Source organism: Pipistrellus hanaki (genome assembly GCF_964339955.1).
Source record: "Pipistrellus hanaki genome assembly, chromosome: 5".
Taxonomy (NCBI): Eukaryota; Metazoa; Chordata; class Mammalia; order Chiroptera; family Vespertilionidae; genus Pipistrellus; species Pipistrellus hanaki.
This window is the reverse complement of record NC_140507.1, coordinates 16,304,212-16,324,693: the sequence shown is the minus strand read 5'-3', so window position 1 is coordinate 16,324,693 and position 20,482 is coordinate 16,304,212. Positions and strand designations below refer to the sequence as shown.

General features: G+C 46.8%; 1 protein-coding gene across 3 annotated transcripts; it reads left to right on the top strand.

Annotated features, from left to right (window-relative positions):
- Window positions 1–287: 287 nt before the first annotated feature.
- Window positions 288–9,623, top strand: SAP30L (SAP30 like). Of its 3 annotated transcripts, none has more exons than XM_084883701.1 (4): window positions 452–785; window positions 4,900–5,022; window positions 7,196–7,294; window positions 9,271–9,623. In XM_084883701.1, exons 1-4 carry the CDS (start codon window positions 588–590, stop codon window positions 9,397–9,399), a joined length of 549 nt encoding a protein of 182 aa, XP_084739827.1. In that variant the 5' UTR covers window positions 452–587; the 3' UTR covers window positions 9,400–9,623. The 3 variants fall into 3 exon arrangements, with proteins under 3 accessions (XP_084739829.1, XP_084739827.1, XP_084739828.1); XM_084883702.1 differs by having other exon boundaries at window positions 7,196–7,216; window positions 9,271–9,531; XM_084883703.1 differs by lacking the exon at window positions 9,271–9,623 and having other exon boundaries at window positions 288–785; window positions 7,196–8,753.
- Window positions 9,624–20,482: the final 10,859 nt, after the last annotated feature.

Below are 20,482 nucleotides of genomic sequence, written 5' to 3'. Positions count from 1 at the left end.
CCCAGGGGCTGCCGCGGGACTTGGGGCGCAGCCGAGCGGCTGCAGGGGTGGGGCGGGCCGGACGTGCTGCGGGGCCCCGGGCACCGCGGGTTCGAGGCCGGGCCCCGCGCGGGGAGGCCGCGCCACCCCGAGGGAGCTGAGCTGCCCGGCGGCGAGTTTGCTCCGCAGCCGAAAGAAGGCGGGAGTCGGCGGGTCCCGAGAAACCGTCTGGCCGCCCAGGCCCGGAGCCCCCCGGGGAGGGGCAAGCTCCCTGGGACGCCCTCCCGGACGCCCCCGCCGAAGGGTGACGGCGCTGGGCTCCCGGCCGGAGGAGCCTCCAGGTGACCCCCGGCGGGGCCCTGCGAGCTCGGGAGCCAGCCCCGGGGCCTGGAGCCGGGGAGGCAGGGGCTTTCCGGAGGCGCGGGGCCGGGGGGCCGAAGGAGCCGGGACGCGGCGGAGAGGAGCCGGGCCTCCCGGGCGCGCGGCGGGGCAGCGCCTGCTCCGGAGACACAGACTCCGAGACCCTCGGGCGCGGGGGCCGCGGCGACCGCCCCGCGGGGTGGCCTACAGGGGCGCCTACCCCCGGGAGGCCGGCCGGGGCCGGGGAGATGAACGGCTTCAGCACGGAGGAGGACAGCCGCGAAGGGCCCCCCGCCGCCCCCGCCGCCGCCCCGGGCTACGGCCAGAGCTGCTGCCTCATCGAGGACGGCGAGCGCTGCGTCCGGCCGGCGGGCAACGCCTCCTTCAGCAAGAGGGTCCAGAAGAGCATCTCGCAAAAGAAACTCAAGCTGGACATCGACAAGAGCGTGAGTGCCCCGTCCCCGGCAGGGTCCCCGCGCCCGATCGCTCCCGGCCGCTGCCCCCCGAACTCCGGGCGGGACTCCGGGGCCCTCCCCGGCGCGGGCCTCGCCGCCCTGGATCCGCAGGCGAGGAGCTGGACTGGGGATTTCAAAGGCCGGCTCCACGCCGACCTGCTTGCTCTCCCTAGGATTCTGCCAAATGGGGAAGGTTGGGCGGGGGCTCCGGAGACCCTTCCTGCCCGGGAAGATGGACAAGTTTTCAGCTCGTTTAATTGGTGTAGACGTCGGAGCAGGGAGAGGAGAAGGAGCAAGTGTTGGGGAAGCGGTGATGAAGGCACCCGGCTCTTCTCCAACTTCTGGGCGCCCTGTGATTCCTTCGGGAGAGGAGAGGTGGCAGTTACTTCCCGGTCTGCCGCGGCCTCCGCTTCTGCAAAGGGTCACGGAGCTACTGCTCCGCAGGCAGCTGCAGGGAAACGGGGTTCTCTAACGCGTGGCAGGAATAAGGCCAAGAACAGGGTGCTTCGGAGGTGGCTTTTGCAGTCGAAGTGACTGGAAGCAAGAAAATGCATTTTCTTAGGGGTTAACTTCTTTAGAAAAGCCCAGTAGTGAGGAGGAGGAAGGGGGTGTGTGTGTGTGTATGTGTGTGTGTTTAACTTGACTAGAATCCCCCTGTGTTTTGTGTCTTAACTATAGGAAAACTTTGCCTGTGTGATTTCACCTCCTCTAGTTAACAATTCTGAAGATGTGCCTGCAGTCAGCCAATTAGACACGTTTAGTTTGACATCTGTTGCTTCTGCCTCTTGATTAGGAGTTGGAAATGCATTAAGGGGGTATTCAATATTCAGGTAGACCTGCTAACATCCATTCTCTTTTAGGACCAAAATCTGTCCAGTGTGGAGGGAAGTCAGAGATTGTTTGTTACAGTGAAGGGACTCCCACTTTCCCACTTCTGATTTTGCAGTTGAAAGGGAGGCCCAGAGATAGGCAGTGACAGTGCCAAGGTCACTCAGCACCTAACAGCCTAATTTCTTAACCCCATTATCTGATTTACTTCCAAGACCCATGCTTAGTTAAGTGGATAAATTTAAAAAAAAAAAAAAAAAATGGCCCTGTTCTTTCTTCCAGGCTCTTCCCTCCCACCCTCAATTTAAAAAAAAAAAAAATTAATTATAATGCATTTACAATTATTGAATGGAAAAATGTTATTTTTAAATGGTCAGGGTGGATTAATGGCTTTATTATTACAATTCTCTATGAATGAATGAATGAATGAATGAATGAGAGCAAACAACTGACTAGATACTTAGGTGGTCCGGATTAGGGCACATGTTGAAGTGAAATGCTTAATTCTAAGCAATGAACTCAGCCTCTTGAAAACGCTGCCTACCTTCTGTGTAGGTTGTTGGGAGCCTTCACTTGAACAGCTTATGGTAATTATATTTCCCATTCCTTGAGAAAAAGAATTTCCCAGTTCTTTTAAACCCTTGGAAGCTGTCACATCTGAATGATTGTGCTACTGCGATTGGGGCTTCGTTTACCCAGTGACCCCACTGGAAAAACCTGTGCTGAGCCACGCAGAGTGTTTCTCACACACTGTCTAGAAGAGAAGCAGCCTAAGCCTGGCACTGACTTCCCAAAAGGCAGTGCGTCTGAAGGAGTAGCATTCGAGGTGGAATCGCTCACAGTTCGTTTCAAGGTGGTGTAGAGTCATTATTTCTGAAAGGGATTCTATTTCATTCTCACAGGCTTAGGCAGGAATTCAATTCTAAGAAACTGCTGTATTACAGGAATGTTTAGCTGTTGTAGAAAATGAAACAGGAAAAATAAACACTACATCCCTTGCTACCAACCCTTCTTTCTCCACCCGCCCCCAAAGGCCACTGAGCTCTGAAATTTCTGAAAGCCAGTATGTACTTGAAAGTGGTTAAGTAGAAATAATAATTATTTATCTTGTAAAAGGGTGTAGCAGGGAGCTTTTTTAAAGAATAGCACCAAAAATCCAACTTGGGCAGCTTTACTCATTTTATATAGATATTGGCAGTGTTCTGTGATTTATGAAGATACTAGTGGCCTGGTGCATGACATTTGTGCACTGGGGGGTTGGGATTCCCTCACCCCGGCCTGTGCCCTCTTGCAGTCTGGGACTCCGAGGGGTCCTTAGTGCTGCTGCGGAGGCGGGACCACCATCACTGCTGTGCTTGCCAGCTTCTAGCTGGGCGGCACTGACCACCAGGGGCAGCTCCTGTGTTGAGCATCTGCCCCCTGGTGGTAGAGCGTGTCATAGCAACCAGTTGTTCCACCATTTGGTCCATTTGCATATTAGGGTTTTATTATATAAGATAACATGCTTTTAAACAGTCCTCCAAAGGACATATTTTGGCTTTTTTTTTTTTTTTTTTTTTTTTTTTTTTCCTGGAGAAAAGTGGGAGTATAAAGAAAATACTGGAGTAAGAAAGAAACATGTGTCATGGGTCAAAAGGCCTGAATGGCCTTGGCCAGGTCGTTTCCTTACTCTGGGTGGCTTCAGTTTATCCCTCTAGATTAAAATGAGATTGGGACTAGCGAGGTTGCACTGGTGATTGCCAAGTTTTCCTCCATCTATTTTTTCATTATTCTATTATCTTGACCTGAAATCTCCCAGCCACAACTCTCGGAAATAACCTACGAGGTTTGTCTCTGAATTTAAGGAGCAGTTCAGTCTCTTGGGTTTTACATGCGGAACTGGCTAACATGTATCATGCTGAGAGTTGCTCTCTTCCCTGACAATGTCCAGTAGTATATATATATATCAAGTAGATTCTCTGGGAGAGTGACACATTGTTGTGTTGGAAAGACCTTTTTTTCAGAGTTGGATCTGGCAAAGCTGTCCCAATTTGTAACCTTATGTAAATGGTGACTTTTACTAGCCTAAGCTGCTTTTAGATGCAAGGGACACTTGTGTTGATGGAACAACTTTTATTGAGCATCTGCTATCTGTAAGACACCATCATAGTGTAAGAAACGACTCCTGACTCACTAATCCAACCACATGGAAGTGGTATTTCATTGGAATAAAAGTTATTCCAATGTTATTGTTATTTTCTCCATGAAAAGGCCTGAATTAATTGATGCTGGTTTCCTATCAGCTTACTCTTCTCTTTAAGAATTTAAAGAATAAACTGAAATTCAGAAGCCTCTCGAGAACATCTGTGCAGCATCTGTTTCAGTGTCAACAGCCCCAAGTCATTTCCACAGGCACTGGGTTTCTGTTAGGTTTTTGAATGCCCCCCCTCCACCCCCGTCAACCTGGTACCAACATTCTTAAATAAAAGCATATTCACATCTCAGCTGCTGTGCCGCCTTCACTATTACTCTGCCTCCAGCCTGTATTAGAAAGTCAGCAGCAGGGCCTGTGAGAATGTCTGCATCTCTCTCCACTTCTCTTTGTGGAGCAGCTGTGAGGTAATGCAATCATTGGAAACTGATGCTCAGAAATAAAGTATTTCAGAGAGTTGTCATCCTGTTACCAATGTCAAAATAGTGTGTACCGTATCCCATTACCATAGTCTCTCTACTGCCTTTTTTTTTTAAGTTCATAACTCCTATAGGTCTAAAAATGTCATGTCACTCCCAGTTTCAAAAACCTGGGGGGACTCTGTCTCATCTGAAGGAAAGTCAAAGCTGTTCTGATGTGCACCCCAACCCCCAATTTCTCCCTACTTGGGCAGTGACCTCCAGCTAATACTGTCTACCCTGGGGTTCCTTCGCTCATGCCTCTGTCATCTTCACCTGAAACTCTGAGTCTTGGCTCTTTGCATCTGGAATGCTTCCTGTCTATCCGCAAATCCTCCCTTATAGTAGGGGACCTCCCCCTAGTGATCTCTGCTGTGGGGTCTCCTTGCTGACAGTGGCCACAGGTTTTCAGGGAGGACTTGGTTTCTAATACACTCCCAATGTGATGGGAGCATTCTCTTTGTGGGTGCCTTGTTCTGCAGCTCAGTAGGGAACGTCTGAAAATATGGCCTGCACCTTGTTCTTCCTTCTCGCTCTCCCATGCCTGGAAAAGGAGAGAAGCCCATTAAATTGACAGATGCTCTTTCCATGGAATTGGCAGCTCTGACTTCTATTTGCTTCCCATCAGGTAAGGCACCTGTATATCTGCGATTTCCACAAAAATTTCATCCAAAGTGTACGAAATAAAAGGAAGAGGAAGACAAGTGACGATGGAGGAGATTCTCCTGAGCATGACACTGACATTCCTGAGGTAACGGTCAAAGACATCAGCTTGAAAAAGCTGGAAGGGCGGGTTCTAATCTGGTCCTTGCCTCCGGCCGGGTCTGCTTTTTGTGCTAAAAAGTCATTTTAGTCCCTTTGTTTTGCTGTGGGTTTATTTGAAAAGTGAATCCCAGAATCCGAGTAATGCTGAATCTGAGAGCTGAACACTTAGAAATCGCCTGGTCTGACTGCCCCATCATTTTGCAAATGGGCACAAGGACCTGAAGTCACACAGACAGTTTGGGGGCTCCAGTCTAGTGCCCTTTTCAGTAGGCCACACTGCCTTTTTTAAAGAAAACGCTGGCAAATGATTATATACAACCACAGTGTCAAGTTTTTTCAAACTTTATTTTTGTCTTAATGTTGGAAACTGAGTTTGAATGGTTTGGAGGAAGTCACTCCCCACTTCCTCCCCCACCCCCACCCCCCCCATTTCTAGGCTACAAAATGAAGGCATACATTGTCAGTTCATCCCAGCTCTGATTTTCTATCACTCTTCAATTCCTGGTCCAGGCTTATTTCCAAAGTCATTTTAATGGACCAGGGGTTCTCAACCCTGGCACTATTGACATTTGGGGCCAGGTAATTCTTGTTGTAGGGGCTGTCCTGTAAATTGTAGGATGTGTAGCAGCATCCCTGTATTCTACCCACTGGATGCCAGTCACACTACTCCCTGAGTCTTGATGATAAAAAATGTCTGCAGACATTGCCAGATGTCCTCGGGGTAAAGGTGGGGGACAAAATTGCCCCATGTTGAGAACACTGCACTAGACGATGAGACCTAGGCTTCTCAAACCAGAGGCCGCCTTTCCTTCAGGGGCCGGAGTCCATTAAACAGGCTGCAGGAAGGAATATCGGATTCTTTTTCTACTTAAATTGTTTTCACTTAAGACTCAGCAAAGAAGAGCCGTTTATAGTGTACATTGAATATTGACACATGAATATTTCATAAGGCAGTGGCCTGTTAGCACTCAGTGGAAATGACTGTAGGAACAGAAAGAGTAGGTGGGGTGTTGTCTGCAGATGAGGAAACCTTTGAAAATATAGCCCTTTCCCTCTGCCCCTCCCTATGTCCCCTTTTTAAACATTGGTTTAATGTATCTTCCACTTGCCTCTAGCATTATTAAATTTTATAAAGAAATGGATGTATTCAATTTCTAAATGCTTTTCACAAAATAACAAAAAAGAAAAAGGTTTGAGGAATGTTTTGAAAAGAATGAAGGACTTTGGTCCCTCATATTGATCATTCATTTTGTTTTTAAGTGCTCTCCACCTGCCTGAAGCAAGAACATCTCTTTTAGAGGCAGGTAAAGGCAGCCCAACTTTCTGGGCCTTCAATGTTTCATGACTGTGCAGCTTTCCTCTCTTCTGTGTTAGGAGAAAAAGGGGGGGTCCTTTCCCCTTTGTTATCCAGTCATCTGCAGAGACCCTGACCCTAACCTGCTGATTTGTACACTCGCCACAGTAGCTTTCGAGCTTTCTCTGGAGGGTTGTTAAGGATTCTAATACCTGAAGGCTGAGCCTAGGAAATCACTCTTTGAGAATAACAGTACTTCCCACTGTTCTTCACGCTTCTCTATCCAGTCTGCTGCCAAACTCTGGCCTGTCTTCCTTCAGGATGTCTGTCTGGTTTGACCTTTGCTCATGCCTGGTCTCCCCCTCCAGCATCACCACCCCTCCAAAGTTCTGCTTCCTCCTTCACTTCTGGATCGTTGCTACAGCATCTCCCACTGCCTGTCCCCGCCCATCAAACCCCCTCTAGATCCATCTTCCTGGAACATCACCTGGCATGCTACCACCCAGTTTCACCATTTAAACCTGTCAGGATTGCCCGTGACCCCCTGGCCCATCTATTCATTTCCTGGCTTTCTCACTCATTCCCTACTCTTGCTCTGTCCCTCACTCCCTTTCTAAACCCTGCTCTCCTTAGTTAAGCTTCACTGCTTCCATCAGCCTTCTGGAACCACCCTTCCCCAGCCAGAACTCTTGTTCCACTGTTATTTTTGACCCCCCAGCTAGTTATTAGTCCTCAATGGACCATTTCTAAGACTTCTTTGAGTTCTGTCCACCCCACCCCTAGTGTAGTGCGAGGCACATAGTGGGCTCTCAGTGAGTCTTGGCTGCTCAGGTGATGGATAATGTGTTTCTCCTCTTCCCTCCAGGTTGATCTGTTCCAGCTACAGGTGAACACTCTGCGACGTTATAAACGACACTACAAATTGCAGACCAGACCAGGCTTCAATAAGGCCCAGTTAGCAGAAGTAGGTAGACAAAATTGTGCTCTCCAAAGAGAGAGCCAGTATTGTGCCTTTGATGGTGACCTTGATTCTCCCTCCTGCTCTCTGTGCCTATGGATCATAGTTCCCTCCATAGCTCTGGAAGCAGCTTTATAGTCCATCTTTTGCACAATTTAGAATCTCACATTTTAAGACTTAGAAAGGCTCTGATTTTCATAAAAGAAACCATGGCATAGAGAGAGGAAAGGACTTGCTTAAACTCACACAGCAAATTGGTGTGATTCCAGAATTGAGACTGGAACCTCAGGACTCCTGATTCTAAGTCCTGAGTGTTCTTTTGTTTGTTTGCTTGAATCTTGTTTTCCAAGATTCTTTATAGATATGGTCCTTCTTGTGTATCAGATGTGTCAGATTAATCATCTCAGAACCTTTACTCATGTCCTATAGGAGCTATTTTTCTTCTTTTTCCCCCCCTTGATTTCTTCTATTCTGATGTTGGTAATAGAAATACTTATTACAAGAATGGAGCCCAAGAAAGGTTTCTCCTGCCCTGGTTTCTTAACATAGTTTGGATGGTGGAAAATGCTCCATTGGCTATTATTCTAATACTAGAGGCACGGTGCACAAAATTCATGTATGGAGGGTGGGGGTGTCCCTCAACCCAGCCTGCACCCTCTCCAATCTGGAACCCCTCAAGGGATGTTCAACTGCCAGTTTAGGCCCAATCCCTGTGGGCCTAAACCGGACGTCAGGCAGTCGGACATCCCTCTCACAATCCAGGACTGCTGGCTCCTAACCACTCACCTGCCTGCCTGCCTGATTGCCCCCAACTGCCCTCCCCTGCCAGCCTGATTGCCCACAACTGCCCTCCCCTTCTGCAACCTGCCTCTTTCACGCCACACAGAGCCACGGGACCCCAGAGCCACGGGACCCCCAGGCTGCACTGCGCAGAGCAGCCACTGGGCCCTGCCACTGCTGTGTGCATGGCCATCTTGTGGCAACGTCACACGGGGGTGTCACCTGAGGGTGTGACACCACCTAGACTATTATTAGATAGGATAATTATTGGCTTGATATTTCTGTCCTGTTGGCACTTGTGTGGGTACTCTCTCATCCCCTTTTCTGCTTATTGTAGAAAATTTGGAAAATGGAGAAAAGAAAAACACAACCCTACTATCCAGAGATAACCACTCTGTAGTTCTTTCTTTCTTATTTCTGTCCTAGTCACTCGGTCTATTCAGAGATTACCTTAAAGGCTCACAGCCCCACTGGTTTTTGTCTTTCCTTTAGAGGTAACTTGCTGATCTCTCATTTTTTCTTAAACTTCTCCTTCACCATTATCCAGATAAAACATAGGAGCACACAAGCCTTTCCTACTTTAAGATTGCATTCCCCTCTTGCAGTATTCACCCCTGGTGGAAGGGATAGGATTAGGTGGGGCAAGAGGAGACCTATTCTCGGGACTTGTAAAATAAAGCAAAGTTTCAGGAATAGAGAGTGAATGGTTCATTTTTATTCAAATCTGGTGTATCTTTCAAGATCAATTCTTGGGTCACACACTTACATCTGTTCAGTAGGCTACTCATTTGACATAATTTTTTAAAAGACACTTTTTGCCAAGTACCAGGGCCTGAGAGGTTATGGTAGCAGCTGGCCAAGCAGAGCAGTCCTGGTCTCTTCATCCATGGAGTGACCTTGAGATCATGATGGGCAGCTGGCTGCCACTAAAATAAAAAGAACTGCATCTTGGGAGTATTAAGGGTTAAAGTCCTGCTTTGGAAGCCTGGAAACCAGTCACCTAAACCTCAGGAAATGGGTAGTCTGAGTTCTGCAGCTCTGCAGAGAGTTCTGTAGTGATCTTAACCCCCTCCATAGCTCTGGCAGCAACTTCCTAGTTCCTCTTTTGCACAATTTAGTCTATGGCCCTGATTTATGCATGCTTTTGGTGTTTGTTTGTTTTTTCTTTTCCTTTTTTTTTTTTTTTTTTTGCTTCCATGTAGACTGTCAGTCGACATTTCAGGAACATACCTGTGAATGAAAAAGAGACCCTTGCCTACTTCATCTACATGGTAAAGAGTAACAAGAGTAGACTGGACCAGAAGTCAGAGGGCGGCAAGCAGCTTGAGTGAGGATGAAGCACATCTTCCAGGAATGAAGTATAATGTTTAATGCACAGGTGATATCTGCTACATTTAAGCCCATAAAGACTTACAAGTTTTATTATAAATAAAAATGTTTGAATGATAAATACTGTAAATCTTTTTGGTCAGGAGGGTTATATTCTCCTGATTCAGCATGTATATACAAAGACTTTCTTTTAAGGCAACTACTGTGCTGAAACAAACAAGATCATAAAAGAATGAAAGAAAAATTATGTGTTGCAGCATTTAAAACAGCATTAAGTCAGTGCTACTGGAAATATTTTGGTAATCATCTTATAAGCCCACACTGCCACGTGTGAAATGTAGCCCCATTGTTGGCGGCAGAGTTCAGGTGATGGTGGAGGTGCGTGAACAGACCCAAATGTGCTGGGGACATGGGTGCCCCGCCTTGTTGCAGGCTTTGTCGTTTATCAGCAAATCAGTTTGACCCTGGTCCCCCTCGCTACCGTAGGCACAGTAGGCACTCAATCAGTATCTGTTGGCTAATAGAGCTGTCACTAATAGTGCCAGCCTTGTAACATCTGCTCTGCCCCTCCAGTTAATGAGATCTCTGCCATTTCTATGGTTTACCACTTAACTTCTAGAGTGCGGAGGAAATCCTGATGAGCCAACAAGAGGTTTCAGCTCCAATTAGTACTTCAGGAAAGTCGCGTGTGCTGCACTGTGTCCGCAGAGACTCCAGAAATGCGAATGCAGAGACCCTCGCAGGAGATGTAGCCCTTTGTACACTCCTCTAAGCTTCACTCTTTGGGGTGAAGTTATGTATTCCGACTTAGGCCATTCTCCTGGGCCATAAATGCTTTGGCAAATGGAGATGTTTAGTGGTTTAGGGCTCACTTTCAGAAGTACTAACCCATAGTTCACACTCATCAAAAAAGCTACCAAGGACCATGTGATTCCTGCTCAGAAATCCAGCGCTGGAATAGAAAGTCTGACTGGTCTTGACGCCCTGCGCTCAGGAGTCAGCAACAGATCATAGGTTTAAGCAACGAAGGTCAGTGCTGTCTAATGCTCATTTTTATGAGCAATTTGCCTCCCTTTTAGGGAGAAAGATTGCTAAAATGATTTCTTAAGTATTAATACCTGATTTTTTTATGTTAAAAAACTCAGCTTCCTCTAATTATGTCACAGCCAAAGTATCCTTTGAAAACAAAGCTTTATATCCAAAAGTCTGCTTTTCCAAAATTTCCTAATCAGTGTGTTGGGGACGTAGGGTGTGGACAGTGAATGGGAGAAAGGGAAGAAAAAAGATGTAGATGCTAATTTCTGACCATCTTGACACACACTGGGGTCAAAAGAATCATTTTCTTACTCGGTTTTAAATCTGAGTTCTTTCTTAAGCCTTAAATGCTAAAAGGAGCAGTGGACAGCCTGGCCTAGCAGAGAATTAAATGTCTCACGGATGGCTTCATCTGAGTACCACCACAGAGAAGTCAGAATGGAAATCCCTCCTGAGCAAGGCGGTGGAGCAGTGCCATGCTGTCTATGGACTGGAGACAGGGCCACCACTCACTAAAACTCTGTTTGCTCCGTTGCAGCACGCTTTCACCCGTGTTCAAAATGCATGTCTAGCAGATGGCAGCCTTTTTAAATATGTATAAATGAATGTACATAGAAAATACTCTAGACTGTGAGGGGTCTTATTTTAATACACCTGGCTGTGAATGGCACGCCAGGGTGCTCTGAATGTTTTAGTCATTCTGATCCAATATGTATTTAGACACTGTCTCATAGCTGAAGGATCAAGAAGGCCCAAAGGTGTGCGGCTTATCTGGGTTTTATTCCTGAGGCTGAATTAGAAAGGCTTTGATGGTGTCTGACACCAAGCCCTCTTTTGTCAGGGGCTTTTTTTCTCATCAGACTCGAGTTTGAGGGCAGCTAGGCCTGCAGGCTAAGGCATTGGAAACCTGCCCTCTGGAAATGTCCCTATCTTATTAAGAAGGTGTATCTTCTGAAGTTTAAACCAATGATGGATGTGTAGGTCACATCACTGTTCTTCTAATGGCAAATCTGTTTTCCCAATGAGAGAGACAGCAGTGTACTTCTGTAAGAGCACAAGTGGGTTAGGATCCATCTGTTCACGTGTCTATAAAAATGCTTCCGGTCCAAAGTAAAGCCCAGGGAAACTCCCCCTCAACCAGATGCTGTGTGCACTTCGTTGCATGCTGTCTTTCCTCTAAAGAGAGCTAATTTTGGAAAGTAGAAATTGTGGGTATCTTTTTCACCTTGGAGATGTGTTGGGTGAAAGAAAAAACAAAGCTGTCTGAACTTACTTTTGTCCTGTGTGCAGAAGTCTGTTCTGTCATCAGACCGCTAAACCACTTGCCTTAGTCTCTTGTGCAGTTTCCGTGGCTTTTCGTGGAGGAGGCTCTGCCTGTGGAAGTGGCCAAGCCCCCAAAGCAGCTGAGTCTGGCTTCAGGGAGCAGTGGGTCTGGGAAAGCGGTGTTTGCCTCAGCTGCCTGCATTTTTATGCCACCCGTCAAGGACTCTTGTGCTTCTCTCCACCTGTAACATTGCAACATTGCCTTCTCTCCTCTTGGTGCTCCTGGGCAAAACTGGAATTGGAAACAGAACTGGAGTTGTTTTCTTAAATCCTGCCTCATTTCCGGCCTGGTGTGGTTCTTCACATGCCCTGAAGGTTGTCACACGGAAATACCAATATCCTGCTATTCATGTTGCTTCATTTTAAGGTTTTTAAAAAACAGAAAGCTCGTTATATCAATGAACAAGCTCTTAGGTTGGCAACAACACCTGACAGTGATCACAACTGAATCCCACGAAAGATTAAAGATTCAAGACTGGTGATGTGAAATGAAGAGGAATTTCACTTATGTGTTCCAGCCGCCACGTTGCTAGATGTTTCTGTCATGGCTGGATATTCACTGCTGGCCTTTCGGAGACAGAGATTCCTAATTGTTTGCAGTTAGAATGTTGCATCTAACCTTGGCATTTTAGCTGTTTATTTTGTGGACATTTTTCTGATAATATCCTAAACAACTGTCTGGTGGAAGGGAGAAGCTAAGAAAAGAAGCTCACTACAGGGGCCTGGCCTATTGAAATAGGCTGTCCCAACCCAAAGTAGCTGCTGCTGGAAGTCATCTGAAGGCTCTCAATCGCTACAATGGCAAGATCTAAAAGTTGGGAAAGGGGCTTTAAGTCATTCCATCCAGTCTGCCCATAGGTGCTGACATTCTGCTTACAACCATCCCACCTAGGATTTGAACCATCTGGACTTAAACACCTCTGAGGACAGAGAACTCACTACCTCCTGGGGGTATCTGGTTCTATCTTTGCAAACCTCTAGCTTTTCTTGGTTCTCTGTAACTTCCATCTGAGTCTCTGCCCAATGGGGGCCACATGGAAGAAGTTGCTCGTCTTGGCCAAGGATCTAATGGCTGGCATTGTCCCAGGGCATAGCAGGTGTCTTGTGAAAAGGAGCAGGTAGCAGATAGACACTTTGTTGTCCTCACTCTCCACACCCCTGAGTATTAGTGCATTTAGTTCCTTTTTGGAGAATGTTGAGGAAATCCCACCCACCTGGTTCGCTCACTTGTTCTTGCTGAAGCTGATCGAGGGCGTCAGCAGAGGCAGGGGTCCTATTGGCCTGATGAAAGAAATTCAAGACAGAGGAGGCCTTGGTTCTGTATTTGTCCCACAAAAGCTGATGCTCACAGCACTTAGGGAAGACCTTACCTAGAAAATCTTAAAATATTGCTCTGTGTGGAGTTGAAAGTTCCCATGGCTGCTGATGGCTTGTACCTTAAGATTCCTATAAGTACTTCACATACTGTTTTTACCAAGAAACTGCTAAGGAACCTGGGGGAGTGGAAGCACCACATACCTCAATGTCAAAGTAGTGCCATATTTTCAAGCTAGAAAGTCCTATAAGGTTGCTGTTGTCCAATTAACTTTAGAGCTAGGGAAACTAAAATCCAAAAACATTTGCTTGAGTCACAAGGCATTCTTTGGACTAACCTCTCGTCCTGCAGCATGACTGTAATCCAGTCTAAAGTGACCTGCCTCTGACTCTTGAGACCTTGTAACTGAGTAGAGGTTCCCAAGACCATCCTGCAGAACTCAAGGTTGAATGAATGATTAGAACTGAAGCACTCAGTTGAGTTTTGTAAAACAAATGGGAGCACTCAGTTGAGTTTTGAAAACGAACAGAACTAGCCTATACTTTAAGACTAGGATTCAGAAGTCCTGGCAGGCTTTAGTGTTGTCCTAGAATCTAAATTCTCATGAAGTGGTCTTGCTCTGTGATCTGTTGGTCAGACCGCGGCCTTTCAGGTCGTCGTTGGAGCTTGTGTGATTCCTTTGGCACTAATGGTCCAGACAGCTCTGCGGCCCTGTGATGCACAAGCATTCCAGCCCGTTACTGGCCTAAGCAGCTGAACTAAAGGACAGGTGAGCTCGGGAACATGCCCTGGGAAGCATGGTGCTTTAGGGGTGCCTTTTTATTCCTTTCATTCTTATTACTGACCGTTTCCAATTCATGGTTAGGAAAGGTAAAGGTGATCTGATGTTTTCAGGTAGACTGGGGCAAGGTGGGACCTTTTCTTAAGGTAGAATGTCTACAATTAGTTATTTCATCTAGCTTGCATCTTAAAACAAACCCTCAGTTGCTTTCACTTAGTGAAAGCATCTTTGCCAATGACAGGGTTGTACAGGATCCCTGTTTTACATTTCTATTATCTGTTATGCCCATCAGAGTGTTGGGGGTGTGGGTTTTCTTTCTATTTTGTAACTGCCTTATTGAAAAGCAAGTGCCCTTCCATTTCAAGCCTCCTCATATTGTACATGTTTCCTGCCAAGCGTGGGGGATCATTTGTATTTTAATTTTGTAATCTATGGCTCTGTACTGTTGAAAGGCTCTCATTTCTGTGAGGTCTCCTTAGTAATGTATGTGACTTTTCATGTTGCAATATCACACAGATGGGACGGCCCGACTTTCCCTCTTAAATAAACGGTCTGAATGAGTAACGAGACACGCTCTATTGTTCTCTTTGAATGTCCACGTGAAATTCAGTTGCTTTCGCTTTCTCATTTGGGCCCCGGCTGCAAAACACAGTGACTGATGACAGTGGTCTTTCCTCCCAGCTCCAACTACTAGCTGCTCCTCTCCCGAGTTCAGTCCCAGTGCACACCAAGGGAGTGTAGACTGGAACAGAAGTTTGGGCCCTGGGTCGAGTCCCGAATGCTGCATAGCATACCAGACACCCTGCAAGTAGCTTCCCTCTCCGGGCCTTTCGTTGTCCATCCGTAAAGTGAGAGTCCTAAGTAAACCGGATGGAGAATTGCAAATGGAAATGATGCAGGGGGCACGCTGCAAACTGGAAAACTCAGTCTCTTCTGAGGGCAGCCACTACCCAGCTCCAGCCCATAGTTGCCACGTGGGAATGCCAGTTCTTGCAGTTTGACAAGAGGAGCTGGAAATAGACTTTTATGTAAATAGCCCAATGTTTAAATGTCCCCAAATTATTTTTAACAGTTGGCACATCATCTGAGTGCTTGTTAGAAATCTCTGTCTTCCCCCTCAACTGCCAAGCTGTCTGATGAACCAGAATCGGCCTTTTGATGAAGTCCCCAGGCAGGATGGGTTTACCTGACTGAGCTTTACAGGTGAAGGTACCCGCGGCCCCGTGGAATGAAGCCCCTTGCCCAGCCACCCTCAGACTCTGGTCTTTAACTTCAAATGTCACTAGTGCCATTTTAGCACACACTGTCCTCAGTAGAATGAAAGGGAAAAAATGTAATGTTTTTTAGCATATTAACTAGAAGTAATACATGTTAGCTCTAAAACTATAAATAGCACCAAAATTTACAGTGTCCTTCCTCTTTCCTCCTTCCCGAGCACTCCGCTCCCCCGTCAGCAGTGGGAAGATGACTTCTCAGGAGGCATTTGGGGGCAGGGAGGGTGGGAGTCTTGGCTCTCAATGGGATTGATGATGGATTGTTGCTGAAAGCCATCACTTAGAGCAGTGGTTCTCAACCTTTCTAATGCCGCGACCCTTTAATACAGTTCCTCATGTTGTGGTGATCCCCAACCATAAAATTATTTTCATTGCTACTTCATAACTGTAATTTTGCTGCTGTTATGAATCATAATGTAAATATCTATGTTTTCCGATGGTCTTAGGTGTGATGGTCTCGACTCACAGATTGAGAACCTCTGCTATAGAGCCTAAGACCATAATTCATTGTTTCCACTCCCCTGTCTGCTGCCCTCCCATTTGTTATATGTCCAACCTCAGAGTGCTGCTCCGTCCTCTATCCCATCACACACTGAACCTCTGAGACGTGCTTTGTCCCCAACCTTACCCACACAGGCTGAGTTCTGCTGGAGCCAACCTCTGAGGATCCTCAGACATCGGTTGTTATAGGACTAGTGACCCAGTGCATGAAATTCATGCACATTAAAAAGGAATTAGAGGAAATCTTATATAATAAAGAGGTAATATGCAAGATGGCTGCCTACGCCAAGGCCAGCAGGGGGCTTAGAGAAGGACAACCAAACAACTAAACAGCAGGCTGTGTGGGGTGACCAGGCCAGCAGGAGGGGGAAGTTGGGGGACCAGTCTTGCAGTGGGAGGCAGTTAGAGGCAACCAGGCCAGTGGGGGTGCAGTTGGGGGCAACCAAGCCATCGGGGGGGGGGGGGGGAGGGGGGTAGTTGGAGTGATTGGGCTGGCAGGCGGGGCAGTGAGGGGTGACTAGGCCAGTGGAGGGCGGGGGGTGGGGGGGAGGTTGGCAGTTGGGGGTGACCAGGTCATCAGGTTGTCTTGCCCGGTGCCAGGGCAAGGTGCGCGGTCTAAAGTTTCCCGGCCCAAGCTGGGACAGGGAGCATGCCTTGAAGTTCCTGTCAAGCTCCGCCAGGTGGGGGACGCAGCCTCAGGTCCCCTGCCCCAGCCCAGCACCATGCAGCCTCAGGTCCCTGCTGATTGCTCCTTAAGGCTAGTTATAGGAACTCAGCCTCTACTATAGGCGCAGCCATCTTGTGTTATGGAATCCCTGCCTCCTCTGCTTTGGGCACAGCCGGCTTGCTATGGTGTGATGATCAATTTGCATATTCCCTCTTTATTAGATAGGATGAGCCCACATCCTAATGTACCATTAGAACAGAAGTTTCACTGGGAACCAGACACCCTTTTCTCAGAATAAACCTTTAGAATATTGAATATCAGATCATCTGAGGTTCAGCGTTCTTTAATGTGTGGCACTTGCCACCCCCATCAGAATCTCCTAAGAACTCTTACAATGCACTTCCTGGGCCCCTGTCCCCATTCTCAGAATGGAAAGCTCAGAGGCTAAAGTCCAGGGATACAAATTTAATTTGCCCAAGTAAGACTCAAGCCCAAACCTCGGGTCCAGAGGGTTCCCAATCCAGCAGCTTCAACCTCATCTGGATTGTGGTCAGAAGCTCCCAGTGAGGCCTACTAAATGAGGATCTTCTCAAGTGGGCCCAGGAAACTATTTTTACAAAATCTGAGGAATTTGTATGTACATCCAGGTTTAGAGAGCACTGGGCCCACCCCCCTAAGACTCATGGAGAGAAAACAGCTCTGAAGTGACCTGCACAGCCACAAAGACTATCAAGATGAACCACTCAAATGGATGGTCTTTGGTCTGCATAAAACTAGAGTGAAAATAGCCCTGGCTGGAGTGCTCAATGCTTAGAGTGTCGACCCTCACACCAAAGAGTCGCAGCTTTGATTCCCAGTCAAGGGCATGTCCCTGGATTGTAGTTTCAATTTCTGGCCCTATCGGGACATGTACAGGAGGCAGCCCATTGATGTGTTGTGTGTCTCTTTCTTTCTCTTTCTCTTCCTCCCTTCCACTCTCTCTAAAAATCAATGGAAAAAATATCCTCAGGTGAGGATTAACAACAACAAAAAACCAGAGTAAAAATAATCCACAATTTCCAGCGCAGTACCTGGCATGTAGGGGGACACCTTTAATGTCTTTATTGAATCTTCCATTTACATAACAGTGTTTTGGTTTATAAGTACCTTTCATTTCCAGAAATAATAAGAGCTGTAAGTGCAGTATGCATGCATGCCAGACATGTTTCTAGTTTTACAGTTTGCATTGATTCATTCAGTCTCACCACAATCATATAAAGTAAGAACTGTTATTAACTCCAGGTCACGGAGGTGTGAATGCAGAGGCTGAGGAACTTGCCCAAGCAACAATGACAGCTAGACGCACTCCGGGATTGGGACACTTGCAAACCCCACCATCAAAGAATTCGGGAATGTCACGCTTTGAAGCAGTGCAGCCACAACAGTCACCCCTGTCCCCCCATCAACTGGATTTACTAAACTTTAATGAGGGACTCCTAGAAGCCACTAAGACTATAGGTAGGAAATTTAATAGGGTTTAATGGAGGTTAACAAGGTACATCCAACTTCCCAGCCAGGTTTTAACTTACCGGAGCTGTACAGAGATTAACAAGCCCAGGAGGTGTGAAGGCACCTGCATGATTTAATGGGGATAATGAACCTGTCAGAGGTTGGCTGAGAGGGACAGGGCTGGGGCACTGCTGTTAACGAGTCAATCTGGTTGAAGTCAACAGACATTTATGAAACAGCTGGAGCCTGACCTGTTCTGTCCTGGGTACCCAGGGTAGCAAGAGAAGGCCACAACCAACATGCCAACCACAGCTGGCCCTGCTGGTGGGATCTGGAGTTTTTCTGTCTCCTCTGTGCTTTTTGGGGATTATCTAAATTGTTTATAATGTGCCTGAGCCATTTTCACGCAATCTATAAAATAGTAATTTTTTAAAATGTCTTCAAAACACATACTCTTTGCTCGCATAGTTTGTTACATATTCCTAAAACCTGTAGAAGACAGTAAGAGAAGCAAAAAAACAAAAACAAAAACGGAATATAATCTTAAATTCGGGCAGCACTTGATTCCCTAGTATTGTCACTCACTACTAAATAATGATACTTGGGTCACACTGGTGAGTGGGGAAGTCCCAGCAAATCCTCACCTTCTGCCTCCCAGATAGTGCTTTTTTTTCACTGAGCACTTACTGATAGGTACCGTGTTCATCACTTCACAGGCCTTAGGACCCTATGAATGCAATTATGCTCTTAATACTATAAAATAAGGAAAATACTATACTATAAAATAAGGAAACAGAAATTTGTAAGGTGAAATGGCTCGTTCAAGATCACCAGAAAGTTGTGGGGATATAAGTCAAAGGCATGTCTGTCTGACCCCAGCATCCACTGTGCCCTGCTGCCTTCTAATTGGATAAGCTGCTATCTCACGGGAGTATTGTTTAGAACAAGGAAGAACTGGAAACAACTTCAAATAATAGGGGACTGCTTTTAAAAAGATTATACTTTTATATTATATACTCACAATAATTACTATATATAAATTATGTATTACCATAATACATAGTATAAGTATATATGTCAAAATTATATTTACTGACATTCTTAGGAATACTAGGCATCTATACTATATATGTATATATGTATACAAATTACATTAGAGTATATACAATGTGGATATGCATAGTTACATATGTGTATACAGAATGTACCCTCCAAAAAAACGTATACACACGTTAACAGCTGAGAGCTCCATTGATGTTTCTTTTCAGATTTAACTCACTATGCCTTTATAATTATTCAAAATCTGCATACATTTTTGGGAACACCCTGTGTACACACACACACAGAGCTGTATTTAACGTGATATGACCATAGTGTAGGCATATCAATGCATCTATTTACCAACCCCATGTACAGCCATACTATACCTGTATCTATAAAATCCCGAGAAAGGGTGAAATGGGAAGGAAATGCCTTCTGAAAACTAAGGGAGCTTCCTGGAAGAAAAGGCTCCTAAGCAGGCCCTTTGGAAACGGCAGGTTAGGCAGGAGGCAGAGGGTGAGGGAAGTCCAGCCCGGAGCAGACAGCCTCAGATGCCAGAGTGCAGAGCTGGAACGTGGGGGTCACCACACCTACAGCCATTAGAAACAAAGCCACACAACGGAACGCGGTCCAGAGAATGCGTGTCTGCTGTGTGCCGGCCCGGCTGTCTGCGGGGCTCTGCACCAGCCTGGCCTCCAGGAGCCGGGCTTTCAGGGGGTTCATACCCACACAGCGGTGGGCAGCAGGCCTCCGGCTGAAAACCCCGGGGTCTGCGGGAAGGCTCAGAGGAGGCGTGGGTGCGAGCGTGCGTGGGTGCGTGCGTGCGTGGGCGCGTAATGGGCTGGCCCTGTTAGGGAAGCCACGTAGTGAGCATAGTTAGCTACGGTGGCTAAGGACGCTTCCTGAGGACTCTGGGCACCAGCCAGCCCGGACTCCGCTCCGTGAGCCCTTAGAGGGCCCTGTGCCCAGCCAGGTGACCCATGCAGGGGGGACCAGGCTTTAGGAGGTGCAGTCAGCAGGGCAGGGAGTGAAGACATTGGCTTGATCTCATCGAGACAGGTTGAACTCGGCTGAGCCCATTGAAACAGTTCCACGGAGGCTCCACCCTCTTCCATGGTAAGGGTGTCTTATTTCTGGTTTCATTCTTCAAGCGCCTTCTGTTCATATACTATTCGCCCTAAGAATATTTCCAAAGCTGAAAGTGAAAAAATGCTCAGGATGACATACCCACAGAAGCAATGGCTTTTGTTTGTTAAACACCTGCTAGGGGATAGACACACTGCTAGAATATTTTTTGTTCTGTTCTATTATTGAACAAAGGTATTTTTTGTTCTATTCTTATATTGTTCTGTTCTATTACTGTTCCTGACAGTAATCCTCACACAAACCTGCAAAGGAGTGATTCTCCCTTATTTTCAGGTGGGGGAAACTGAGGCTCAGAGAAGTTAAATAGATAGTTTATTCAGGGTCTTATAGTGAGCCAGAATTGGAACCCATGCTAATCTAACTCTGTGTCCCATGCAACCTCTACCACAGAGAGAAGTGGAATAATGACAGTGGGAGGACGGGGGGGAAGATGGTAGGGTAGTGAATGCTGTTAGAGTTCCGGGAGCAGTGGTCGGCGAACTAATTAGTCAACAGAGCCAAATATCCACAGTAC